The sequence below is a fragment of the Bacillus rossius genome (assembly GCF_032445375.1).
Source record: "Bacillus rossius redtenbacheri isolate Brsri chromosome 9 unlocalized genomic scaffold, Brsri_v3 Brsri_v3_scf9_2, whole genome shotgun sequence".
NCBI classification, from domain to species: Eukaryota; Metazoa; Arthropoda; class Insecta; order Phasmatodea; family Bacillidae; genus Bacillus; species Bacillus rossius.
The window spans coordinates 40,135,511-40,157,540 of NW_026962013.1; the positions used below are offsets into that span (position 1 = coordinate 40,135,511).

General features: G+C 34.0%; 1 protein-coding gene across 3 annotated transcripts in view; it reads right to left on the reverse strand.

Moving 5' to 3' along the window:
- The window catches only part of LOC134543114 (S-adenosylmethionine decarboxylase proenzyme), a 36,376-nt gene that overhangs the window by 10,772 nt on the left and 3,574 nt on the right, over positions 1 to 22,030 (reverse strand). For 2 of the 3 annotated variants that reach the window (XM_063387937.1, XM_063387938.1), the window contains exons 2-7: positions 16,819 to 16,905; positions 7,129 to 7,255; positions 5,911 to 6,013; positions 4,895 to 5,109; positions 3,724 to 3,816; positions 3,185 to 3,340 (exon numbers count right to left, since the gene is read on the reverse strand). In XM_063387937.1, coding sequence (XP_063244007.1) covers positions 3,185 to 3,340; positions 3,724 to 3,816; positions 4,895 to 5,109; positions 5,911 to 6,013; positions 7,129 to 7,255; positions 16,819 to 16,905 — 781 coding nt within the window. Of the gene's footprint in view, positions 1 to 3,184; positions 3,341 to 3,723; positions 3,817 to 4,894; positions 5,110 to 5,910; positions 6,014 to 7,128; positions 7,256 to 16,818; positions 16,906 to 21,358; positions 21,436 to 22,030 lie in introns of those variants that run through there. The other variant, XM_063387939.1, reaches the window with a different exon arrangement.

The window sequence follows — 22,030 nt, forward strand, 5'->3', positions numbered from 1 at the left end:
TCTCCACTGAATCCAGTGGGATGTCATTGTCCACCTGCAAAGAACAAAACTGTTGTTGAAGAATGTCTAGTGCCTCTTCACGTGTCTCCCCATCCTTGACAAGTAGAACAGCAGGAAACATGTCCACAAAATACTTCACTGAAGAAAATGATGAGCTCTCAATATTTTTCACATTAACCACTTCAGCATGCTTTAAAATTTCCTTTTTCAAGGGAAATTTCAAAATAATGTAATCACATGAGAGTTTAAAGAAATTCCTAACTGATGCGTAAAACTTAGATTTGTCAGACTGTGTCAATGTAGCCACTACTTTTGATGCATTGCAACCCACAACTAGGTCTTCATTGGACTTCTGGTTTGTAGCACTATTGTACAGAACATCAAGTACTGGTGTTGTCTTGATGACATGAGGTTTTACAAATTTCACAAGCAATTCTTTTAACACGTCTGTCAACAATCCCCTAAGAAGATGTATGTGAGGTGTTTGAGATTGCAGGATAACATTTGTCTTATCAAAAACAGGAATAACATGCCACAAAAAATAACAAACTGCTTTATTTAGGTCATCACTGAGAAACATGAAAACTCTCTCTTGACGTGACAAAATTGGAATGGTTTTTTGCTCTTCTGGTTCACATGACTGCTTGATCTTCTTGCCATAACAAATGTTATCTGAAGTTGAAGTTCTTTTTAAGGAACTTTCACCTGAACGCAAGCCTGCATTTCTGTTTTCATCTGAAGCTCTGCAAGAACTTTCTTCCATTTTACCATGCAACTTCTTAGGGATTTTGTACAAATGTAAAGAACCTTTTGGACATTCAAGCTTACTATCTACTTCTTCTTCATAAAACCACATTAAGGGTTGCCACAAATCTATTAACCTACCGATACACTCTCCCAGGGATAGCCACCTAGTGGAGACATGTTTCAAGAATTTCTTTGATTTTTTGTCACAGAGGATTTGCAAATTCTTGAGCTGCTCTTTACGTTTAGCACTTTTATGCAAATAGTAGTAAATATCAACAAGGATTTCATCTACACGAACATGAAGCCCTGTGGAACCCTTTTCTGCTGCTAAGTGCAGTAAATGGCATGCACATCCCAAAACAATAATATTTTCATTGTGTTGCTGAAGTTCTGCGGCTACACCATTTTTGTGGCCAATCATGACCGATGCATTATCGGAACCTAGGGCAATGCAATTTCTAACAGGAATGGAATGCTTTTATAAACTGTTGAGTAACATTTTCCCGATGTTTTTCCCAGTTGCAGCACCCTCTAACGGTACAATTTCAAGCAAATCCATTTTGATTTGAGAATCTTTCTCACTAAAATAGGTCACTACAACTGGGTAAAGCTTAGAATCATCGTTGCTCCCATCTGTAGCAATTGAAAATGGAACTTTTTTCAACATACCTGCTGTAACATTTTGATGCTCACTTGCCATTTCTGCAATTATTGCAGTGGTTTTGGTGCGTCCACAACTGTATTTCTTAGATTCTTCGCTCCTGGGAAACATTTTTCTCAACAAAGGTCCAGCATGATCTGCTACTGACACCGGCAGGTTATGTTCCAGAATAAATGATGTGAAATAACATTCTGCTCAAATAACACTAAAATCGTCACTTTGAACACTAAAAAAATTACTAATGTTGGTTGAACTTCCAAGTGAAGCATTCCTTGTGTGTTTCACTGTTCCTTCGTGAACTTTCAAGTCATTTCTACCCCCGTGCGAAATATTTATTTCACACGAGCAATAAGCACAGAAAGCATAATTGACGCCAGTTTTTGAACGCCTAACCCACGGAATTTCTTTACTATAACAATCTAAAAATACTTGGTTATAAGATTTCTTTTTCTGTTTACTCGCCATTTTTACCGCGAATTTCAGCGCATGCTTGAAAACAAACAATTCCCGTACGCGTATGTGTAGCTTCTGCCTGTAGCAAACACGGTAATTTTCCACTGCCAATGGCGTTCAAGGTTACTTTCGTACAATGAGTGAATATTACGGTACGCTGTAGTGAAAATATGGCATAACTACTACAAATGGAGTATGCTAGTTCCGAAAATACAGTATTACGAGCTTTCTTTATTATCTACTAAACGTCTTCAGTTGTGTACGATCTTGATACCGCATGTCGCATGTTCGATACCGTAATTGTATGACATCAGTATAGATTTACTGTTACGAATCACCCAAATGAGACAAAAATTGGAAAAAGCTTGGAAATCGTACAATAATTTACACCAATAGTACAATCGTACATTAGGGCGCAAAATCGTACATTGTACGGGAAAATCGTATAAGTTGGCAGCTATGCATAGATATTGTACTTCATCAAACGATATGTGGGAGTATATGTTTTTGGTTTGTGGTTAAACGATTGGAAGTTCCATGGCGCTACACCTAATGTGAACGTTTGCTTTACTGTTGGATGCTTGTATGGTTTGACAACTTCAAATAGGTAGTTGAATGTAAATATTTACATGAACGAAATTCAAATATGAAAATATCGGCGAAGCGTCGTAAATATCCGTGAATGTCGCCGTTTATCCGTTAGTCCGTTTTAAGCTTCAAATATCCGTGAAAACGGATCAAATCCGTGAAAACGGCAGGCCTGATGTAGCTTGAGATTCAACACTAATCAATTACATACTCATTACAGACAGGTATTAACCACATGTTTTGCCTAATTTTACCAGCATATCACTAATTTTTAACTGTAATTTAATTTACGTTGCCATTACAATCTACATACTGAAAAACATAAATTACTTTGTTGCCATTGGGAATTCACAGATACGAGCTAACACGTTAATCGTAACCATGGGCGCCACATGGACCCGGCAATCCATTCCCTCTCGCTGGCGGGAGGTTCGAAACAGAGATGTGGGTGAGGCGGAGCGAGGCACATCGGGCTTAGGGAGGGCGTAGCCCTGGTCGATGTCAACCTCAGTCAAGTACTTGACAACACTGTTGCAGAATCAAAATCTTCCTGTCACTTAGGCATTTGACAGACTATTGATTTCCTCTTTTTACTTTACTAAATTGTACCTAAACTTCTTCTTTGCTCCTTAAAGATATTTTAAACACAATATTTAAAAAAAAAAAATCATTATTTATTTCTTACTGTATACTGTAATACCAGAGAACTAGTAAACGGGACAGAATTATACGTACCTTATTTGCGAAGACAGTGACAACAAATTTTCTTGGCTGAAAAGTCTTCAGAACTTTGTCAATTAGCTCTTTGTACGAGTTTTGAGGAACATTGGTTTCAAAGCTAACATATGAGAAATCTGGTTCCGGAGTGATGTGGATAGTCATGTAGTGTCCCTGAAAAGAATAATATAATAAGTAAAATAATAACATACAGAAAAATTTATATCTGCATAGCAGATAACTTCTTATTCAAGTTATAGATGAATTCAATAATAATAAAAAATGACGATGATGATGATGATACTCAAACTTCAGGGGGTAAATATCCATCAATTTGGATTTCTGAAATATTATACATAGCTTGCAGTAAAGACTAAGTATTTCAGGACCTATTTTGTACACTTGTTTAAGTAATTTTTGGTCACCTATGTAAAAATCAGTTATTTATTCCTGGGGTTAGATGATAAAATTACTTAACAGGCTACGGCAACAAAAACAAAAAAAAAACTGATTAATCCATCCAATCTAGCTTTTATAGGAATGTTTGCAAAACTTACACTTTTAGTGATTCCATTCATGGAATAGCCACATGGCTCAAATAAGTAGTCATCTATCACCATATCTGGGATAAGCTTCTCAATCCCGGATTTCTAGAAACAGAATTATCAACATATAAATCTTAACTTGATTGCAGTAAGCTAGAAAGATAATTAATATTTTATCTTATCTCACAAACAAGTGCACTATTCTGACAAGGAACTTTTATTAACATTTTTTGTAATTTGATAGCCTATTTCTTAGGAAACAAAATACTACTTTATTCTGTTTAATGTAATAATTTGTGTGGAATGACATATTAATGCCTGAATACCTCACATGAATCTGTCAAAAAGAACACTTGTTCATGGTGTAAACTATGAACAAAATAAAATTTCAGAGAGGTTTGTGATTCTCTCAAACAGTTTCTTTAATTGGTGAAAATAATCTTTTCATAACTGGTAAATGAGCTGACAGAACGAGAGGGAAAAAAAAAATACTGTAGTAAATAAATTAATCAGGTTAATTACTCATTGCCATTGAAATCATACGAGACTAATAAGGGCTGAAAATGAGATGGAGCAATGACAGAATGGGGGAGACGAGAATACCAAGAGAAAAACCCTATGTCTCGCTGCAGCATTTCTCACATACAAAAAACAATCCTGGTTTGACAGGAATCAAATAAATGAATCTGTGCAATATGGCCTTTTCACTAGTCAACTGCTAGTCTCAGAAAACACCCTTTCGCGACAACCATCAGTAGGGTATGTACAAAAACCCATTTCAGGACTGTATGGGAATTGTTAATAAAATATCCTTACAATTCTATTTTTATATCACAGGGTCATTTTTGATATATAATAAGCAAAATTAAACATAATATGAAATAGATACACTATTCACAGGAACATGCTAATTAAGATGTTATAAAGCTAAAACATTTCAATGATAATTTCCACATGATTTAATTAAGTGGACTGTGTATTATTCCTATTAAATGTGCGACAATAAAGTGAAGCGAGCCATAAAAAAATGCCAGTTAGCAAAAGACTGCTGAAAATTAAAATTTCATGACTTCCAGCAGTGTTAGCATTAATTTTGGGGTATTTTTTTTATGACCTGTAGTCATCCTGATCAGGCGGTGTCCTCTCAGTAATGTATCTTTTAGAAGAGAAGACAGCTACTGACCCGGGTAGCCTCTGCAGCTGAAGATGACTCGTCCCGCGTGAAAATGCTCATGACCTCCGGGTCCAGCTCAGACATGAGGATCTCGAGTGTCTGGTCTGCCTCTTCATCCTCTTCTTCTTCTTTCTGCTGCTGTTCCTCGTCGCCCGCGAGCGGGTTCAGCGTGTACAAGTACCAGCAGTCCTGGTCCTTGCTGCCGAAACAGTACGCCGTGCCGTCTGCGCACAAAAAGCCCTCGACGCTGCTACACACGTCACGTACCGTCCACAAGCACGGAATCTTTTGATACTTCAGCAACAGTAACAGCGAACAATCAAGGACATGCACGAACCAATCGCACCACATTTACACAACACCCTCTGTGTTTTCAAAACCATACGAAAATCTAAAATAAAATATTTAAAAAAAAATACTCAAACTTTAGTCTTGTTGACAGAAATACCATTAGAGACAACACATAACTAACACAATGTGTGAAACTTGGGGAAGGAATAAACCATACCGACTGTTATGCTGGAATCACAATAGCATAACGGCACAATATGAGGAAGGCAATACGACAGAAAAAATATTGTGTTATTGCGGCCAGAGATTTCAAATGCTCTGTGTGTCTAGACCAAACTAATAATAGTGATAGAGAATTTAAACTTGTTTAAATATAGGGCTAATTCAAATACTATTAATACCTAGTGACAAGAAATTGCATAATCTTCCATTTTAAACTGTTAAGGACTATGCACTAAATAAAAATGAGATACCTGAAATATCTTTTTTGTTACATGACATGTTCCATATCCATAAAACGTTGTTGCTACGTAAATTAAGGTATTACAGGCTTTATAGAGAATATTTAGATTTGAAACAATGCATTTTTCAATAGTATAAGTTTACAGCAGTTCATCACCCACCAAAGCAGGTACCCAAAGTCTACTACATGTATAAATACAACAAAAAACCATGTCTGAAAGTACTACTTACTAAGAGTAAGAGCAGAAAATTAAAAATTGTGCCTGCTTTACCTTGAAAGATGGAATTCAAGATCAAAACTTCTTGTTCAAAAGATTTGTGTGGATTCATCTGAAGATCAGGTCTTTTGAAATTCTTACGAGAATAATATACATCCTGAAACAATTTTAATACACTATTTTAGCACAAATAACATTCTTTAACAAGAGAGAAATTAAATTCAATAACTTATAAAGTAAACACTGAAAACTCAGTACAATTTCTGTAGACAATTACAGTATTTAAATGATTTTTAGTACTTAAATCACCCCATCTAAAGAGAAACTCTATACATGACAGATACTAACACCTAACCGCTTTGTGTACTAATTAATTTAATACAGAGATGGTAATATTTTTTATAATTTAGCTTTATATTTTTCCTACAGTAAACTAACAAAGAACTTACTCTCTAGTCAAGTATTCACAAGATTATAGTTTTAAATTAGCAATTCTTTCCATATTTTCCTATGCAAACATTTTTCAACTAAAAAAAAAAAAAAAAAATTCATGACAAATAATATGCACTAATACAGATGTTACGTTAATAAGAGTTTAAGCTATAATTTTTTAACCTTCCCTAAATACTTTAAATGTTTAGTTAGAAACATTGTAATTACTTTAAAGGAAAATATTTAGCTTTAATCAATATCTTAAATTATACTTTAAATGTAGTTTTAATTTTTAATTCTGTTGGTATTTAGTAAAAAGTTTTTCTTTAATTTTGATAATCTTATTCAATAAGTAATGCACTACGTATTACATTCATTGTACATTATTTATCAGACCTCTTATGTAAATAAAAGAAGCAGTTAACATTGACAGTGGCACATGCATGTTTAGTTAACACAGTGCCAGGCCGCCATGATGCCTAACGCTTCCTTGCTTGTGACTAACATCTGTCAAGATACGAAGCTATAACTAATTTTGAAAACCACACATCAACCAATGTTGTTACAAAATCTTGTACAGAAATGACTGGACCCAAGAAATCGGGACAGTATTTAAATTGCAATATGTTAACTCCAATTACAGATATTGTAGCAAGTTGCTATATAGGTACAGTGTAGTACTTTAATGTCGAAATAAAATCTAGAAGTAAAACCGCTCACAGGGTGAAATTTTTTTTTTTATCACTGGCTCCCAGATTTTGTGCCTGGCTCCCAAACTATCAAGAGATTTTGTGGAGGCAGAACACTCTTAACATAACAGTAAGATATCAGTGCAAGCACCTCAACTTCATTGAAGCCCGCGTGCTGCTTGACGAGAACAAGCAAGGCCTTCAAGCACTGCAGCGGAGTCGTGGTGCCACACGTCTTCAAGATGAGACGGCGCTCCGCCACAAACATGCTGCTCTCGCTGCAAACACAGATCAACAAACATGTCACGTTCCGAACCTTATCTGAAGAATGCTGCTACCAGCAAACTCAAAACATCAACAGATGAATTATCTAATGCAAACCCAAATTAAGGTTCCCTAAGCATTACAAACATTAAATACTTATACACTTAACCAAAATAGAAGTAGTCATACTTGCCCTGCTTGTACAGTGAAAGCTCCTTTGATCCGATTACCTATAGTTCGACACATTCAGTAACTCGGCTCCAATGGAACCTCTCACATTCAGAGAGAGTGGGTGGATTCCGACTGTTGACCTTGGCCAACCAGGTCACATTTCTGCGCTGCCAACATTTTTAGTTCACTCAAGAGTTTATGGGTAAATGTCTGCAAACTGTTCATTTTGGACTTCATAAGTGGCTGAGAAAAAAATAAATAATAAAGAGGTTGAATTCATGTAAATTTAATTGAATGTACTTCTAGCATATGATACAACAAAGGATCAGTACATTTTTTCAGTTTTAATGGTTTTATTGTGGTTTTTTGAAAAACTAGAACCCAGAGGAATGATGTAAAAACCAGAGGAATGATGAAAAATCTTATAAATTACACAAACACACTCACACTACTAGGAACAATAAAATCCAGTCTTTACTTCTAAAAACTGCTGATTCCTTTTCTGTAATATCTAAGTTCAGATACAATAAAATATAGCAAAAAAAAACTTTTGGAAATCAGTATTTCACCAGCTAAAAGTCATACTTATTGGAGAACGTCCCAAATGCGGAAAATTTATAGTTCAAACATGTTCAAATACATCTACTACAGAACTAAACTGGTAATACACTCTATTACCGCGCAACACTATTGTTGGTGCTGGTAATATGGAAACAATTTGTTCAAAATTCACATGTGAAACATCATTTTCATCTAGTTTAAACACTTGTCTGATACCTTGTAACTTGCACTCTCGCATAAATGTCACACTCACTTCACCATCATCGTCCATAGTATCTTGCGTTACAGCTACATAACGATATGGCACATGATATTTCTTTCTCCCCATGCTGCTGGCTCCTTTTACTTCAACTAGTATGTAAGTTCCACTTATAATGTTAATAGCACAGAAGTCTTTTGTCTGGTCTCTGTCCGTTTCAATTTCATCATCTGTGTAAACATCCGCGTACTGTACTTTGTTCACTGAGTTTTTCAAATCACTCATACCAGAATAACCAGGCTCATCCTCAGAAGAACTATTTTTGTCATCTTTTAAGTAGCTTAGCGTTCCCATGTCATATTTAACACATTCGTCCATGAAGGAACTAAGCTTCCGAAAAAGCAGTACACTATTGTGGCGTTCATTTTTTACTTGATGCACTTGCATTGTCCCAGGGAAAAGTTGAATTTGTGTTTGGTCAATTTTAGCAGATAACTCTTCAATTGACATCTCGGTTACTTCAAAGATTCTTACTGCTTTTACATTTTCTATAATTCCTTTAACAAAACACTCCAAATTTGCGACATCTTTCCCCTCAGCAACAAGTCTATCTGCTGTTCTTTTGCATACCCCACCTATGCCATCTGGTGCACCTTTTCCATGACCAGACTCTAAATAATTCCAAGTGAAATGTTTGAGATTTGGGTATATCTCTTGTAGTTTAGTAGCTAAAGTATAAAATATGGTTTTATTTCTGTACTGTGTGGAAGGGCTGTCACTGACAAAGTGTAGTGTGTCAGCACCACAGGTATCTTCAATGTGAGCTAATACCGGATGTAAGTGAGCCCAGATAGCAGGCACATCATGGCGCAATGATTCAGACACAGTACAGAAACTTTCACTTTTCACTGTATCATTTACTTTACTATAAACTACCACAGTATGTAATGTAATTTGTTGGCGTGATCCCCCAAAGTGAAATGACTGTGTCTCTTCAGCATATTTAAAGCTGTAGTTCTCACTAAAATCCATATGGATCACTACTTCATTTTCTTTCATATTTTTTTTCAATGCTGTGATTGCTTTGTACTGGTGAAGCTTCCTTCCCTGATGTTGAAGGTATTTGCCAATACTTGCTTCAAACTCCTGTATCAAATCTTCTACCTTGCCGACTAACTTTTCTTTGGCTTTTTTTGTTACAGTTTTTTGATTTTCTGATTTCTTGTCAACAAATGTTTCCCTTTTACTAATCCACTTGTACCAGTATGTTAACATAGATAAATCTTTACCGGCATAGCTCATTTGAAAGGACTTGCAACTATCGCATATACGCAGAAGGCAATCCTGTGTTTTCTCTTCACAGCATAAATCTTTCACAACAGCTTCAAGTGAAGTTGTAATTTCAAGTCGTTTAAGAGCTAAAACGAGGAGTTCCATGTTGGCACAGGTTACACACAAGCATGTGTCACGTTCTGAAGCTTTCATTTTCTTAATCCAGAATGGTTTTCTCCTACAGAAAAATTCATAGCTAACTGGTAGTTGAGGAAAGGTTTTCAAAAATGCCTGATGTAAATTCTTCAAAGTATTGCAAAGATATCTCTTTTGTTTCGTGACTTTGTGTCTTGTAACATAGTCTTTTCGTCCTGAACAAATGCGCGAGTTGATGTCCAACTCCAAAAAATTTTTAATTTCATGACTTGCTTGATTCATTTTTGTACAGCTCGATTTCCTTTTGTACTCCAGAATTGAAATTCCTTGTGCTTGAGAAATTCCACGACCACATTTCAGCACATGCTTGCAGTAATTAAGAAGATGATACTTCTTAATAATTTTGCCTGATAACACTTTTTTAAAAACCTGCTTTTCTTTTTCAGATTTCAAGGTTTTGTAATTCTCCCGCATTTGTTCTGCTGCAACTTCTGCAAAGAGAAGTTTCTTCATTACTTTTGATTTGTCCTTTTCTTGCAACATCTGTTTTGCTCGTGTGTTGGGTGTGGGAGGGACATTTTCTTCATATTTACGTTTAAATCTTTGAAATTTTTTTTTGTATTTTTCGGCTTTCCTTTGCAGTATCTGTATCATTTTGTTCTTCTTTTCTAGTTCCCTACTTCGTCTCTTTCTGTTTCTCGCTGCTCGCTTCTTTCCTAATACTATTGGACGTGCCTGCGGGCTATCGTTTTTTTCAGCTTGAGGTGACGCCTTTTTAATGAGAGTGTTTTCTTCTTCTATATTTTTTTTCTTCTGTCTATAACGCTTAGAATTTAACTTCCATTGCTTGCGCTTTTTCCGCTGTTCACGTGGTGACATTTCTTGTATAGGTTTGACAGTTTTACTTTGTTTTTTCTTGAGATATTGAATTCTTTCTTTTTCTTTGAGTTTTTGCCTTCCTACAGGATCTTGCTTGAGTTGCTCATATCTTCTCCTTTCTGCTTCTCTCTTTTTCTTCAATTTCTCCTCACGTACTGTAATTTTAGTTCCTTTGACCTTCATGATTAATACACCTGTAACAATAGAGTAAATTGTTACTAATCTTAGTAATTGCACATGTATCAGACAAAGGATCATTATATCATTAAACATTACCGGACGTACATTACAACTATGAAATATTTTAAGACTCTCACTGTACCATTTAGTCAACATATATTTTAAAAGTTATTTGCTTTTTTGAATCTTCAATATATTTTTACATAATTAAATACTTAATTGTCAGATTCCTTCCTTTTGTGAACAATACATATATTGATCTGGTTCAGCAGGAGTAAGAAAAGTTCTGTTGTTCAAATCTGTTTCTATGCTGACAATAAACTATTATTTAAAAAAATTAGGGTTAGAGACTTTTAGTACAATTAACAATGACTTTAAGTATAATTATTCTATAAAAGTCATTCCTCTGGAACGTAGCTCATTCCTCTGTCATTTATAAGCCAGAGGAATGACTCCAGAGGAATGATGAAAGTTGAGGTTATGTATTAAAAATGCATGTGTCAGTCTGTCACAAACTATTTAAGTCCACATAGTGGAAAAACAGTTCTTTTAAAAGATTGTCCTAAGCAGCTAATATACATTTAAAGTGAATATAACAACAAAATTTCACTTACCAGAGGAATGATGCTATGAAGTGTGACATCCATAAATTTTAGCCATCTCATGAAAACAAATCCCACAACATATAAAATGGAGGGAAACTGTTTGTAGCACAGTGTTGCATTTGAAAAGAACAAAATTTCCCTTCAGCAAATCTGTGTTGTAAGCAACCATTTAATTATTATTTCAATAGTTTATTGAACAGAGGAATTAGTAAGTAATACAGAGGACACAACTGAATATAACTTTAAACTAAATGTTGTAATTTTTAAGGGTAATTTTTAAGGATAATTTTTTTGTTTATCATGTCTCATAAAATGACTTTTTAATGAACACGGTAACACAATAATTAGAATTTTGATTTAAGTGTACAATCAGAATGTTTTCTCATGACACATGTAGACAGGGACAACCCAGAGGAATGACTTATTAGAACAAAACCTTAATATTTCATTTATTAAAACAAAGTTAGGAGAAAAAAATCATATTTTAAATAGTAGCATGTTACCATAGTTAATTAAACTTATTAAAATAAGTTTTGTGAATTAACTTGATTTTTTTTAAAACTGTTGGGACACCATTTTCACCAGTTTCCAGACATCAACCCTTATCTATACCATTGGTTTCCATTTCAGGACAGTGTTTCCCATTTTATAGTGGGTTACATTTAAAGGGTAAATATCTGTAAATACTTCTTAAAGAAGACCAATGCTCATTTGTATTTTTTATTAAGATGTGTTTCAAATACAAATATATTTTATATTGACTTTTCTTTGGTATTCCAGTTCAAATGATATTGATGTTCAATAAGCCAGCAAAAACGCTAATCCAGCAATGTCGTTGTCCTGAAAATACCGGATCAGAGACCTTTCACTGTACATACATAACATACTCTGGGACAATCCTTTACTGTATCTCCAAACTTAATTTTGTCCATTGATTAACACTTATTTATAACATTTGTCTAACCTAGATTTTAATAGACATTCATTATAAAATGGAATTGTGGCAAAGATATTACAATCCCAGGTCAAAGTTCATTCATTTCCTAAATCTCTCATCAAGAATATGTTCTGGAATTTAAAATAACTCTACTATGCCAATAAATTAGACTTACGCCACATGCAAATTTATAGATTTATGACTAGGGAGTAAAATATCTCATTTATATTTTCAACATTTTTTCTGCTCTGTGTAATTTAGATTAAGAAATTATATTTCTGACATTTTTCCTACCTTAATTTTAATAACAAATATACTGCCTACAGTAATAAAATATCAATTTATACATTTCAAATTACTGTATAAAAAACAAAAATATACGGATTCAAATGCAACAGTATTTTTTAAAAAAAATTTAACACCAAAAATTTTTTTGACCAGTGCTTTTGGGAAAAACAGAAAAGGTTAAATTTGTTAGTTACATTTGTTAAATGTTTGTTACAGGTTTATAATTTTAATTTCCCAAATAATGCATTACTTTACTCAGAACCTAAAAGTTCTCTAAAACACACTAGTTCTCATTGATGAAATTTAATATGAATTTTTACACTGTAACCAAGAAGTTTTAAGATCACTATAACAAAAAAAAAGAGGTTGGATATTCTGTGAATGAAATAGAAAGAGATATAAATGTTAAAATTTATGTTTGCCATCACAAACAAATCATGAAAAACCCAAGGAGCATATTTAATTTTGAGCATCTCTAAAATATGTATTCTGTAACAAAAAAGCAAATATAACTGTGTTTCAAAAAAAGCTATCAACTAAATGCAAATATGTACAAATAAAACTTGAGTGGATAAAAAAAGCCTTGCTCCGTTGATCCCACAACACGCCAATACAACACAACACAACTGATAACAGACACATCAAAGATCAAGAAAAGTATCTATATTGATAAAAGTATTTCTGACAAATTCTAGCGTATCTTAAAACATATTTGTTTACTTATAACATTCAGGAAAAAACTACTAGTTTATTTGTAGATCACAAACCCCCATCATAAATAAAACTTGTGCATATATATTTTGTGTGGCACAAAAGTATTTTGGATATCAAAACAGACTCAGAGCAGGAAAGATCCTCAAGAGACTTATATTCTATAAAGAGATATCAGAGTGAAACAGATATCAGAGTAACTGAGTCATCAAGCCAGTGAGTTAATATAGGCCTATGCAAATAACTTTATCTAATCTTAAAAATTATTTTTTTACGATAGTGTACAAAAAAAGTGCTAATCATAAGTGCTCGTATCAATCTCAACTTAACAAGATCTTAAACAATTATGAATTTTCAGTTGGCGCCAAGACCTGTGGGCACACAAAGTCAAGGCCCTGTTTATCTTATGAACTCTAAAGTCACAAGGTTTACGACTCAGCAGCTTGCTGGTCATGATGACAGGTCAAGGCCAGATGTGGGTCAACTGATAAAGTGTACCACCACCAGCCACCACAGCTCGGCCAAGAACACTGTCTCGCACCACTCCCTACTAGAATTAACACAAAAAAATTCTCATTACAAAGCTGTCAGCTTCAAATTAAGACTATGTCTGAATTCACCAGAAGTAAATACTTATACGTACTTGTCCCCGGAAGTGACATCACAAGGGCTGTCTGAACTGAAAGTGAAGTATGCAAGTATGCCAGCAAACAAATCTGCGTACTTCTCAGGTACTTTGAGTTGAAGAAACATCACCATTTTTAAAAACCCTTTGTAGATTACATTTCATATAAAATTTAAGTAATTAAAAAACTTATACATAATTTTCATTTTATAATTTACTGGTATTAATAAATTTCACAAAAAAATTAATATTTAAAATTTTTTTTAAAAGAAAGCAACTCTAATGAAGTTTGGACTATTACTAATTAATTTTCTAAAAAAAAAAATTGTTGGAACAAATTTTAGCAACTGTTCGGCTGGCTCATACTATTTGAAGAGGTCCAACATTAAACCCATCCAGATTCACCAACAGCAAGTGAAGTATGCAAGGTCGTAAGTACATGACTGTGTACTTGAATTTGGACACAACCTTAAATACTAGCATCTGAATGACCGAGCTTTGCAAAAATCAAATAACATTTAGAACAGCTGCATGCTCATAAAATAAATACATTTTTGTTACAAGTTTAACTCAAAATTAACACATTGTTTAGAAAAAATAAACTGAAGTTAGGATAAAATTAAAAAGTACCAAACCGGAAGCTGTTATTTGCTTGTAAGGACAGTTTGATCATAGCTGCATTGCGAGTTTCATGATTCCGAAATGTGAAAACTGTAATAGTTATTAAAATATAGCTAAGTGGGTGTGAATTTTCTCACATTGAACCAGAGAAGACATTTTAAATTGTATTGCTTGTGAAAAAAATCACTCTTCTGTATCAAGAGCTTAGACTTTAGTGTGATGAAATTAAAGAAGAATGTAAACAGCAACCGAAAAAGTTATGATGCTTTAGTAATGTCACCTTTAGGTGATAAATCATTTTTCACAAAAACAGTCAACGATAATGCAATATTTGTTATATGATATACATGTCTCAAAGATACATACCTCCTTGGTGTAATATTTCTTTACTGTTGTGTTTACGTATTTTAATATTTAAAATTAACATTTTTCCTACAGTTGGGACATAGCCTGATCGATTTCTGACTCCCCAAATTTAATTGGAATTTTTTAAATTGTTTTAAAAAAAGCCACACACACATTCCCGCTCTATCAGCACACGCAGACTGTACCAGGCAAGACAGAAAGGTGCCAAGTCTATTTGAAAAGTGCTGGGAAAGGGAAAGGGTCACAGTGGCCAACTCTGGCCATCTCGTAACAATATAAAATAATTTAATAATAAAGAATACAACAATTGCTTGTTTAATAGTATAAGATTTGTTATCCATCGAATAATTTCACACCAATGAAATATTTGCATCTATTCTAAGTATACGCACAAACAATAATTTGTAACTACAAGAAGAAAATAAGATAAATGTTTGAAAAAATTATGTTGTAAAACATACAAACACTAAAACTTAAGCTATCTCCACTGTCACTGAGCTTTCTTGAGAGTTCCACGGTGTGGCGAAACTCAGAACAATGGTCCTTTCACTATTCAAATAATGACAAACAGCAGTAAAGTATTGTTCTCGTTGTTACATGAGCAAATGTTTTTACAAAGCACTTAAGGAACATCACTTCAGTAAACTTTTGTCACGTAAACTAAGCCTGTTTGAACTGGTAACTAACACACTTGACACATAGTGAAGGCCACTGGTTTTATACCATTTAGATACACAGATGGCTTGTGAATTTTTCCTCCTGCATAATAATTAACTTTTAGAACACTTCCTTCCTATGGAAAAATAACTGTAACTTAATGACAAAATGACTTTACCAACAGAAAAGTTATTTCCATCCCCATGTTGAATAAACATGTAGGTACAGAAAGAAGCATGAAGAGAAAACAAAAAAATTCATGATTTCAGTGAAATGCTGCTGTGTAAGAAAAAAAAATTATTGTGGTTTAACTATATAAAAATGTATTTCATTTTTTCACCCGCATAACATGTTCAAGAAAGTATAGTTTTAAATTCATACAGAATTACAGTTAATTTAATTTGCTGTAACTGACTAATTTTAATTTTACAGTACCTACTTTTCCCAACTGCTGAAACGGTGTCTACAAATACAGAAAGAACCAAATTCAGAACTTTTTAAAAAAAATTTTAATTAAATTTGCTTTAAATTTGTTTATATTACAGGGTAATTTTATAATAAAATAAACAAAATTAAACTTAACACAATTTCAATTTATTATTTGTAGGAAGGTTCAGGTTTTTATGTTAACAAGCCGAAACCTCTTCAGAGACCATTTTTACATGAATTAAGTTGATGTAGCCCTGGGGTTCGTTAGTGGTCGTCACAATGAAGTTACTGGATATACTATTTGTAGAAACATGCCAGTTCTTATATCAACTATGGGGATATTTTTCCACATGATTTAAGTGGACATTCTCCAACCTTTTTATATTTAATGTGTTAACTATAAACTTATATGAGGTCTTAAAAAGTTAGCCAAAGACTGCTGGAGATTAAAATTTTGAGATTTGTTATTTGAGGCCTTTTAGTGATGTCTGAATGGTAGATATCCTATTATGTATTCTGTGTATTTATATGCAGCATTTTTGGTGTGATTATAACTAGAAATATATTCAAATTCTCAAATATGAAGTAAGCACCCAAATTAAAGGCAAGCTTGAATATTAAGACAACCTTAAAGCAAAGATGTCTTGAACTGAAGATTATCTTAAATGTAAGGCAACCTATAATGTAAAATAACCTCAAATGTAAGATGATCACCAATGTAAGTTGACCTGATAATCTGATATAAGTAAGGTGGCATCTAAAGTTACTTAAACTAAAATACCTATGACTTCCATGTCATGGCAAGGTACCACTATGTCACCTACACACAATAATGGAAATTAAGATAAGTCAGCTAAAATTAGAGTGAAAAAAAATTAATAACATGCAAAAGCAGTGCAGCATATTTTTAATCAACTTACCTAAGCACATATGCATCAACCTCATCATTTTGCATGAAACTGATCACTTCACAGCGGACTATCTTCAGCATGTTTTCCAGTTTATGCCTGCAGAAGAAAACAATTAATTGTTTGGCACCACATACACAAGCCAGGAAAGGATGCACTAATTCTATAAGATTATTCCTCTAAAAAAAACTTGTTTCAATATTTAATATTTTTTTCCTAAATGTATACTAAAGGAGTAACTGAGACTTTTATAATGGCATTTCTTAAAGAATAATTTAAATTGTCAACATTAACAAATTTTGGAAAGTTTAGTAAAATGATGTAAGGCAAGAGCACCAGTAGTTGACACTTTAAGGAGAAAAATTCTGAAAAAACCCTTTTGTAAAATATAAAAACTTTACTAAACAAATTTCTGGTATGAGTCATATTTGTTGATACTTGACGAAAGTATGTATATGGGTAAATCAGTCATTGTATACTATTTTATATTTTTTTATTGATATTATGTTGATGCATGTAAATGCATCAGTAGTTGACAATAGCGAGACAGCTGAATTTTAGTAGTTGACATATAGTTGCACTAGTAGTTGACATCCTTTACAAACACTATGCGTTATGTATTTAAAGTCATGTTATAGACAGAAATGACTAAATGTAAGTTACATTTCATATATAGTTTACACATCGCATGACACAGGACAGTGAAATTCATATTTTACTAGGTCATCAGGTTGAGGTAAAACTTCAATGATCTGTTTTGGCTCAACAACACTTACATCTTTTGTATCTCTGACAAAAATTTTTTCAGGCTATTGCATGATCGTAGTGCCATTACTTCAACTTCTCCATCATCATACACTTTCTGAACAATACAGACATATTTAAAACACTTTTTCTTTCCAGGGAAAGAAACGAGCACAAAATCACCTTTCCTGTGAGAAAATTTTGTAGGTGTAATATCATTGGTTTTTACTAGCTCACTTAAAATACTTCTGCGCAGGTCCATTTTCATCAACCATATCCGAGTCACTGTGGTCGAAACTGACATCATCCATACTGCTTCCCTGCTCTACCCACTCTTCATCTTCTTCAGTAACAGACACATGAAGTGATGTTTTTTTGTATTTTTTTCTCATTGTCTTCTTGTTATCATGTAGCTTCAGTTTGTTAGCACTTTCACGCTCTTCTTGTTTTGCCTTGCGTGCATTAGCTCTTTCTTGTTTCTGTTTTTCTTTTACCATTGCTGCTGCTTTCTTTTTTTCATGATAAAGCTGCCATTGCCTAGATGTCACTACACTTGGTATTTTTTCTCTTGTTCTTCGTTTTCCAGGTTTTTGATTGTATTCTGGCCAGAATAAAGCCTTTTTGAAAGGAGATGGAATATCTTTGTTTGTTGATGTGATACATTTACTTCCATTTGTTTTAACAGCTTGAAAATCAGGACGATTTTCTATTTCGATATCAGGTGCGGAGTTCTGGATTTGCAGTGTTTGTCTTCCTCCACTTCCTTCATGAACGTTGCAATGACTTACTTCGGATTCACGGTTTACTTGATCTGAATTATTTTGTGTCACAGCATTAATTTAATTTGTTGCTAATGGTTCTTCATTTTATTCAGTGTGGTTTTCTACAATTTGCTGTATTTGATCCATGCAATTAAGACTTTCATTTGCTTGAAGATCGCCTTGCAAGTGACACTGACGGAAGCAATCTTCATTAACATTTTTCCACAATGAAAATAACGATTGATCTTGGGAATCCCCTTTCCATTCACTTCCCGAATCTCGGAAACTTTGAAGCTTATATTCCCCAATATATTCTTCCAAGAATGCTTTTCCAGCTTGTAGTCGTTCTGAGGAAATTCTGTTAGTAACCACATGACAAGAATCCATTGTTGGAATTTTGGAAATGTCTACAGCTGCAGGATTCCATGGTACAAGTCCACACTTCCTAAATCTATTTTTGAGAATAGAAGGTGTAATGCATGCATTTAAAGTTTCTTCCAGCAAAGGTGCAAAGTGGATTTTCTTCAATTTTGGATCAGCTAAGTGTTGCATTCTCAATTGATGCACTTTTTTCTTCCATGCTTCTTTCAGCACGTGGAACACAGCAACGTCCATAGGCTGTATCAGGTGAGTCGAATTGGGAAGTAATGCTATAAGTATAATCCCATGTTCTTCGCAAAACTTACTTGTGTGTAAGGTTAGGTGTGATGCATGCCCATCAACGAAAACGATAACAGGAAGAGGTATCTTTTTTTGCACGAGAAAGGGATGGAAAATATTTGTGATGAATTCAAAGAAAAGAGGAGCAGTCATCCAACCAGTCTCAGATTTACCAATTCCCCAGTGTTTTGGAACACTGTCAGCTAATTCATGAGGCACTCTTTCATACTTGAAAACCACCAGTGTAGGCGCCAAATCTCCATTTGCATTTCCAGTAACCAACACAGTTAAACATTCTTTTTCGTCAGAATTCACTTGTTGGTATACATTCTTCTCTCCTTTCTCACAAAGCACCTTATTTCCTTTTGGATTGAGAAAGAAAGCGCTCTCGTCCAAATTAAACACTGTTTCAGGTTGTTTGAGAATACTCTCGTATTTTTGTTCTCTCAAATAGTTATTTATTTCTTCGAACCATCTTGAAAGAGATTCCTTGCGAACTGATGCCCTACTGGAAGTGAGATTTTGAGCCATTCTACTGCTTAAGTTTGGATGACGTTTCAAAAATGCTAGAAACCATGTTCGTCCTGGCCGATTGTTTACAAATGGGTTTTTACGGTTAAGTTCCTTAATTATGTGCTGTACGCTATCTAAAAGCTCAGTTTTCGTTATTGGAAACCCTGCTTTTGCCACTGTAGTTATCCATGTCACTAAAACATCTTCCTCTTCTCTTGTGAGCACTGGTTGTGGGCCCATTTGGCGTTTTCTAGGAGTCTTCCCTGTCACTTTGTAGAGCAAAGTGACACGAGGTACAGAGTGGCGCTTGGCTGCTGTAGCAACTGGAGTTCCCCTAAGGACATCATCCATTGCAGCATTCATTTGTTGCTCACTGTAATTAAGCATTTTTCCTTTCACAGGAGGCATTGTGGTATCCTGAATCCACACATGAAACACAAAAAGATTCCAGTTCTAGTAGTTGACATGTAATGTGTTAGTGGTTGACAAGGGGTGTCAACCACTAGTTACAGATTAAATACAGTCATTTTGACCATTTTAATGTGAAACACTACTTACAATTTATATACAGAATATTGGTGTATCTATTAATACAACATCAATAGTTGCACTAGTATTTGACATAGTTTGTCAACTACTAAAAATTTGCAAAATTGTTGTATCAGTACTTGACACCCCCATTAGTTTATATAACATAACCTAAAATCACTTATGCAGTATGCTAAGATGTGTACAATTTCATATAAAACATAATGTAATTATGAAACATGGGTAACATTAAAACCAAAACATCATACATCATTTCATGTACCATTACCTGCTTAACTAATTTGTTAAGGAAATAAGATTTGGTCACAATACACACATGACTTCATGGCAACAACTCATACTCAAAATGGCGGCAAGGTTGTAAATGTACTGATACTAAAGGTGGGTCGAAAAGTATTAACCTGATACTTTCTCACTGATACGCGCCTGTATCAGGAACGGCAAACGAGTACACTTGAAAAGTATCAAGAACTTTAGTATCAGTTCAGAATTCGCCTGGAACAACACCACCGCCAATGTGCGCAGAACCCGATCGCAGATGACGGTCACTTAGGCGGAGCTTGTGAAAGGGGAGGGAGCAGGAATGACGAATAAGGGATAAAGAAGGGAAATAATGTAGGGGAGGAAGCCCAGGGGAAGGCGTTGAAGGAAGCGAAATTGTTACGAGTTGTTTGGTTATTGTCCCACATCAAAAAACGCTCAGTGCGCAGTGCGTGCACAGTCTCGTTCAATAATAAAACTAATGAAATTTTAATATTAAAAAGTACATTAATACAAGATATAATATTTATATTTGTGCACCTAACAGCTATGAAAATGCAAATAAATTCTCAGTTGACACTAATAACAGATGTAATCAACATATGGACTTTTTTTTTCGAAAACAATTAGTAACTAGTGTTTTCATACATTAAAAGATTACGATTTTATCAAAAATTAAAAATAAAAAAAAAACAGATACATACATTAGTGAGCATACTATATCAATGTTTACGTTTCAAATGTTTCTTCAGATTAGTCGATGATGATTTATAACTCAGTTTTTGTTTACACAAATTACAATTAGCAAACTCATTATTTTCCGTAAAAAAAATCCACACAAATGAAGTCTTTTTCCTGCACTTATCCATTCCTTATTTCACTATAAAGATACTAACTACAAAGCATGACAGCCCGCAACAATGTACATGGTGGTAATTAATACACGGCCAGGACGAACTGCAGTGAATGTTGAACTGATTGATACTGGCTGTATCAGGCGGGCATGAGAGTAACAGATTGAGAATTACCGGGCGTGATGAATAATGTATCAGAAACATCGATACCTTTTTACGCTGGTGATGACGGCACGGAGGATGTGTACCCTGTAACGAGAATGCTGATACATTGTCGCTTCCTGGGACCGCTACTGCTCTGATACAAAAGTATCAGATACTTGAAACTAGGTACATTACTGTATCAGTATCAGGTTGGAACAGATACCAAAAATTACTGAAACAACCCACCTCTAACTGATATCAACTTTCATAACAGTATACCTTAGCAATATTTTGACATAGCCAGAAACTTGCTAAAAAATATATTTGTCTTATTACTGTCAACTACTGGTGCTTTGGTTTGTGTGGTTAATAACATCAGTCATTAGTGCAAACCTTTCAAGTTTGCAACTGAATTTTCTTTAATAGGCCTACTAAAAAAATTACAATAAGTAATTAAAATATTAAATTTGAGAAAGAGATAACTTAATTTTTTTATTAAATGTTACAAACTAAACATAAAAATTTAACAGACTTTTTTTTTTAAATGGCTGTATAGTAAAACTTTCAAGGAAAAAATTGAATTTAGCACTATTTTTAAATATCACAGATCAAAACCACAAATATTAAGAAAATTAAAGTTAGTTCATAAAATTCTTTCAGAAAATTTCTTTGAAGAAATTAAATTATAAATGAATTGACACCATGTCATTGCAAAGAAGCCTCAAAGGAATCATACCC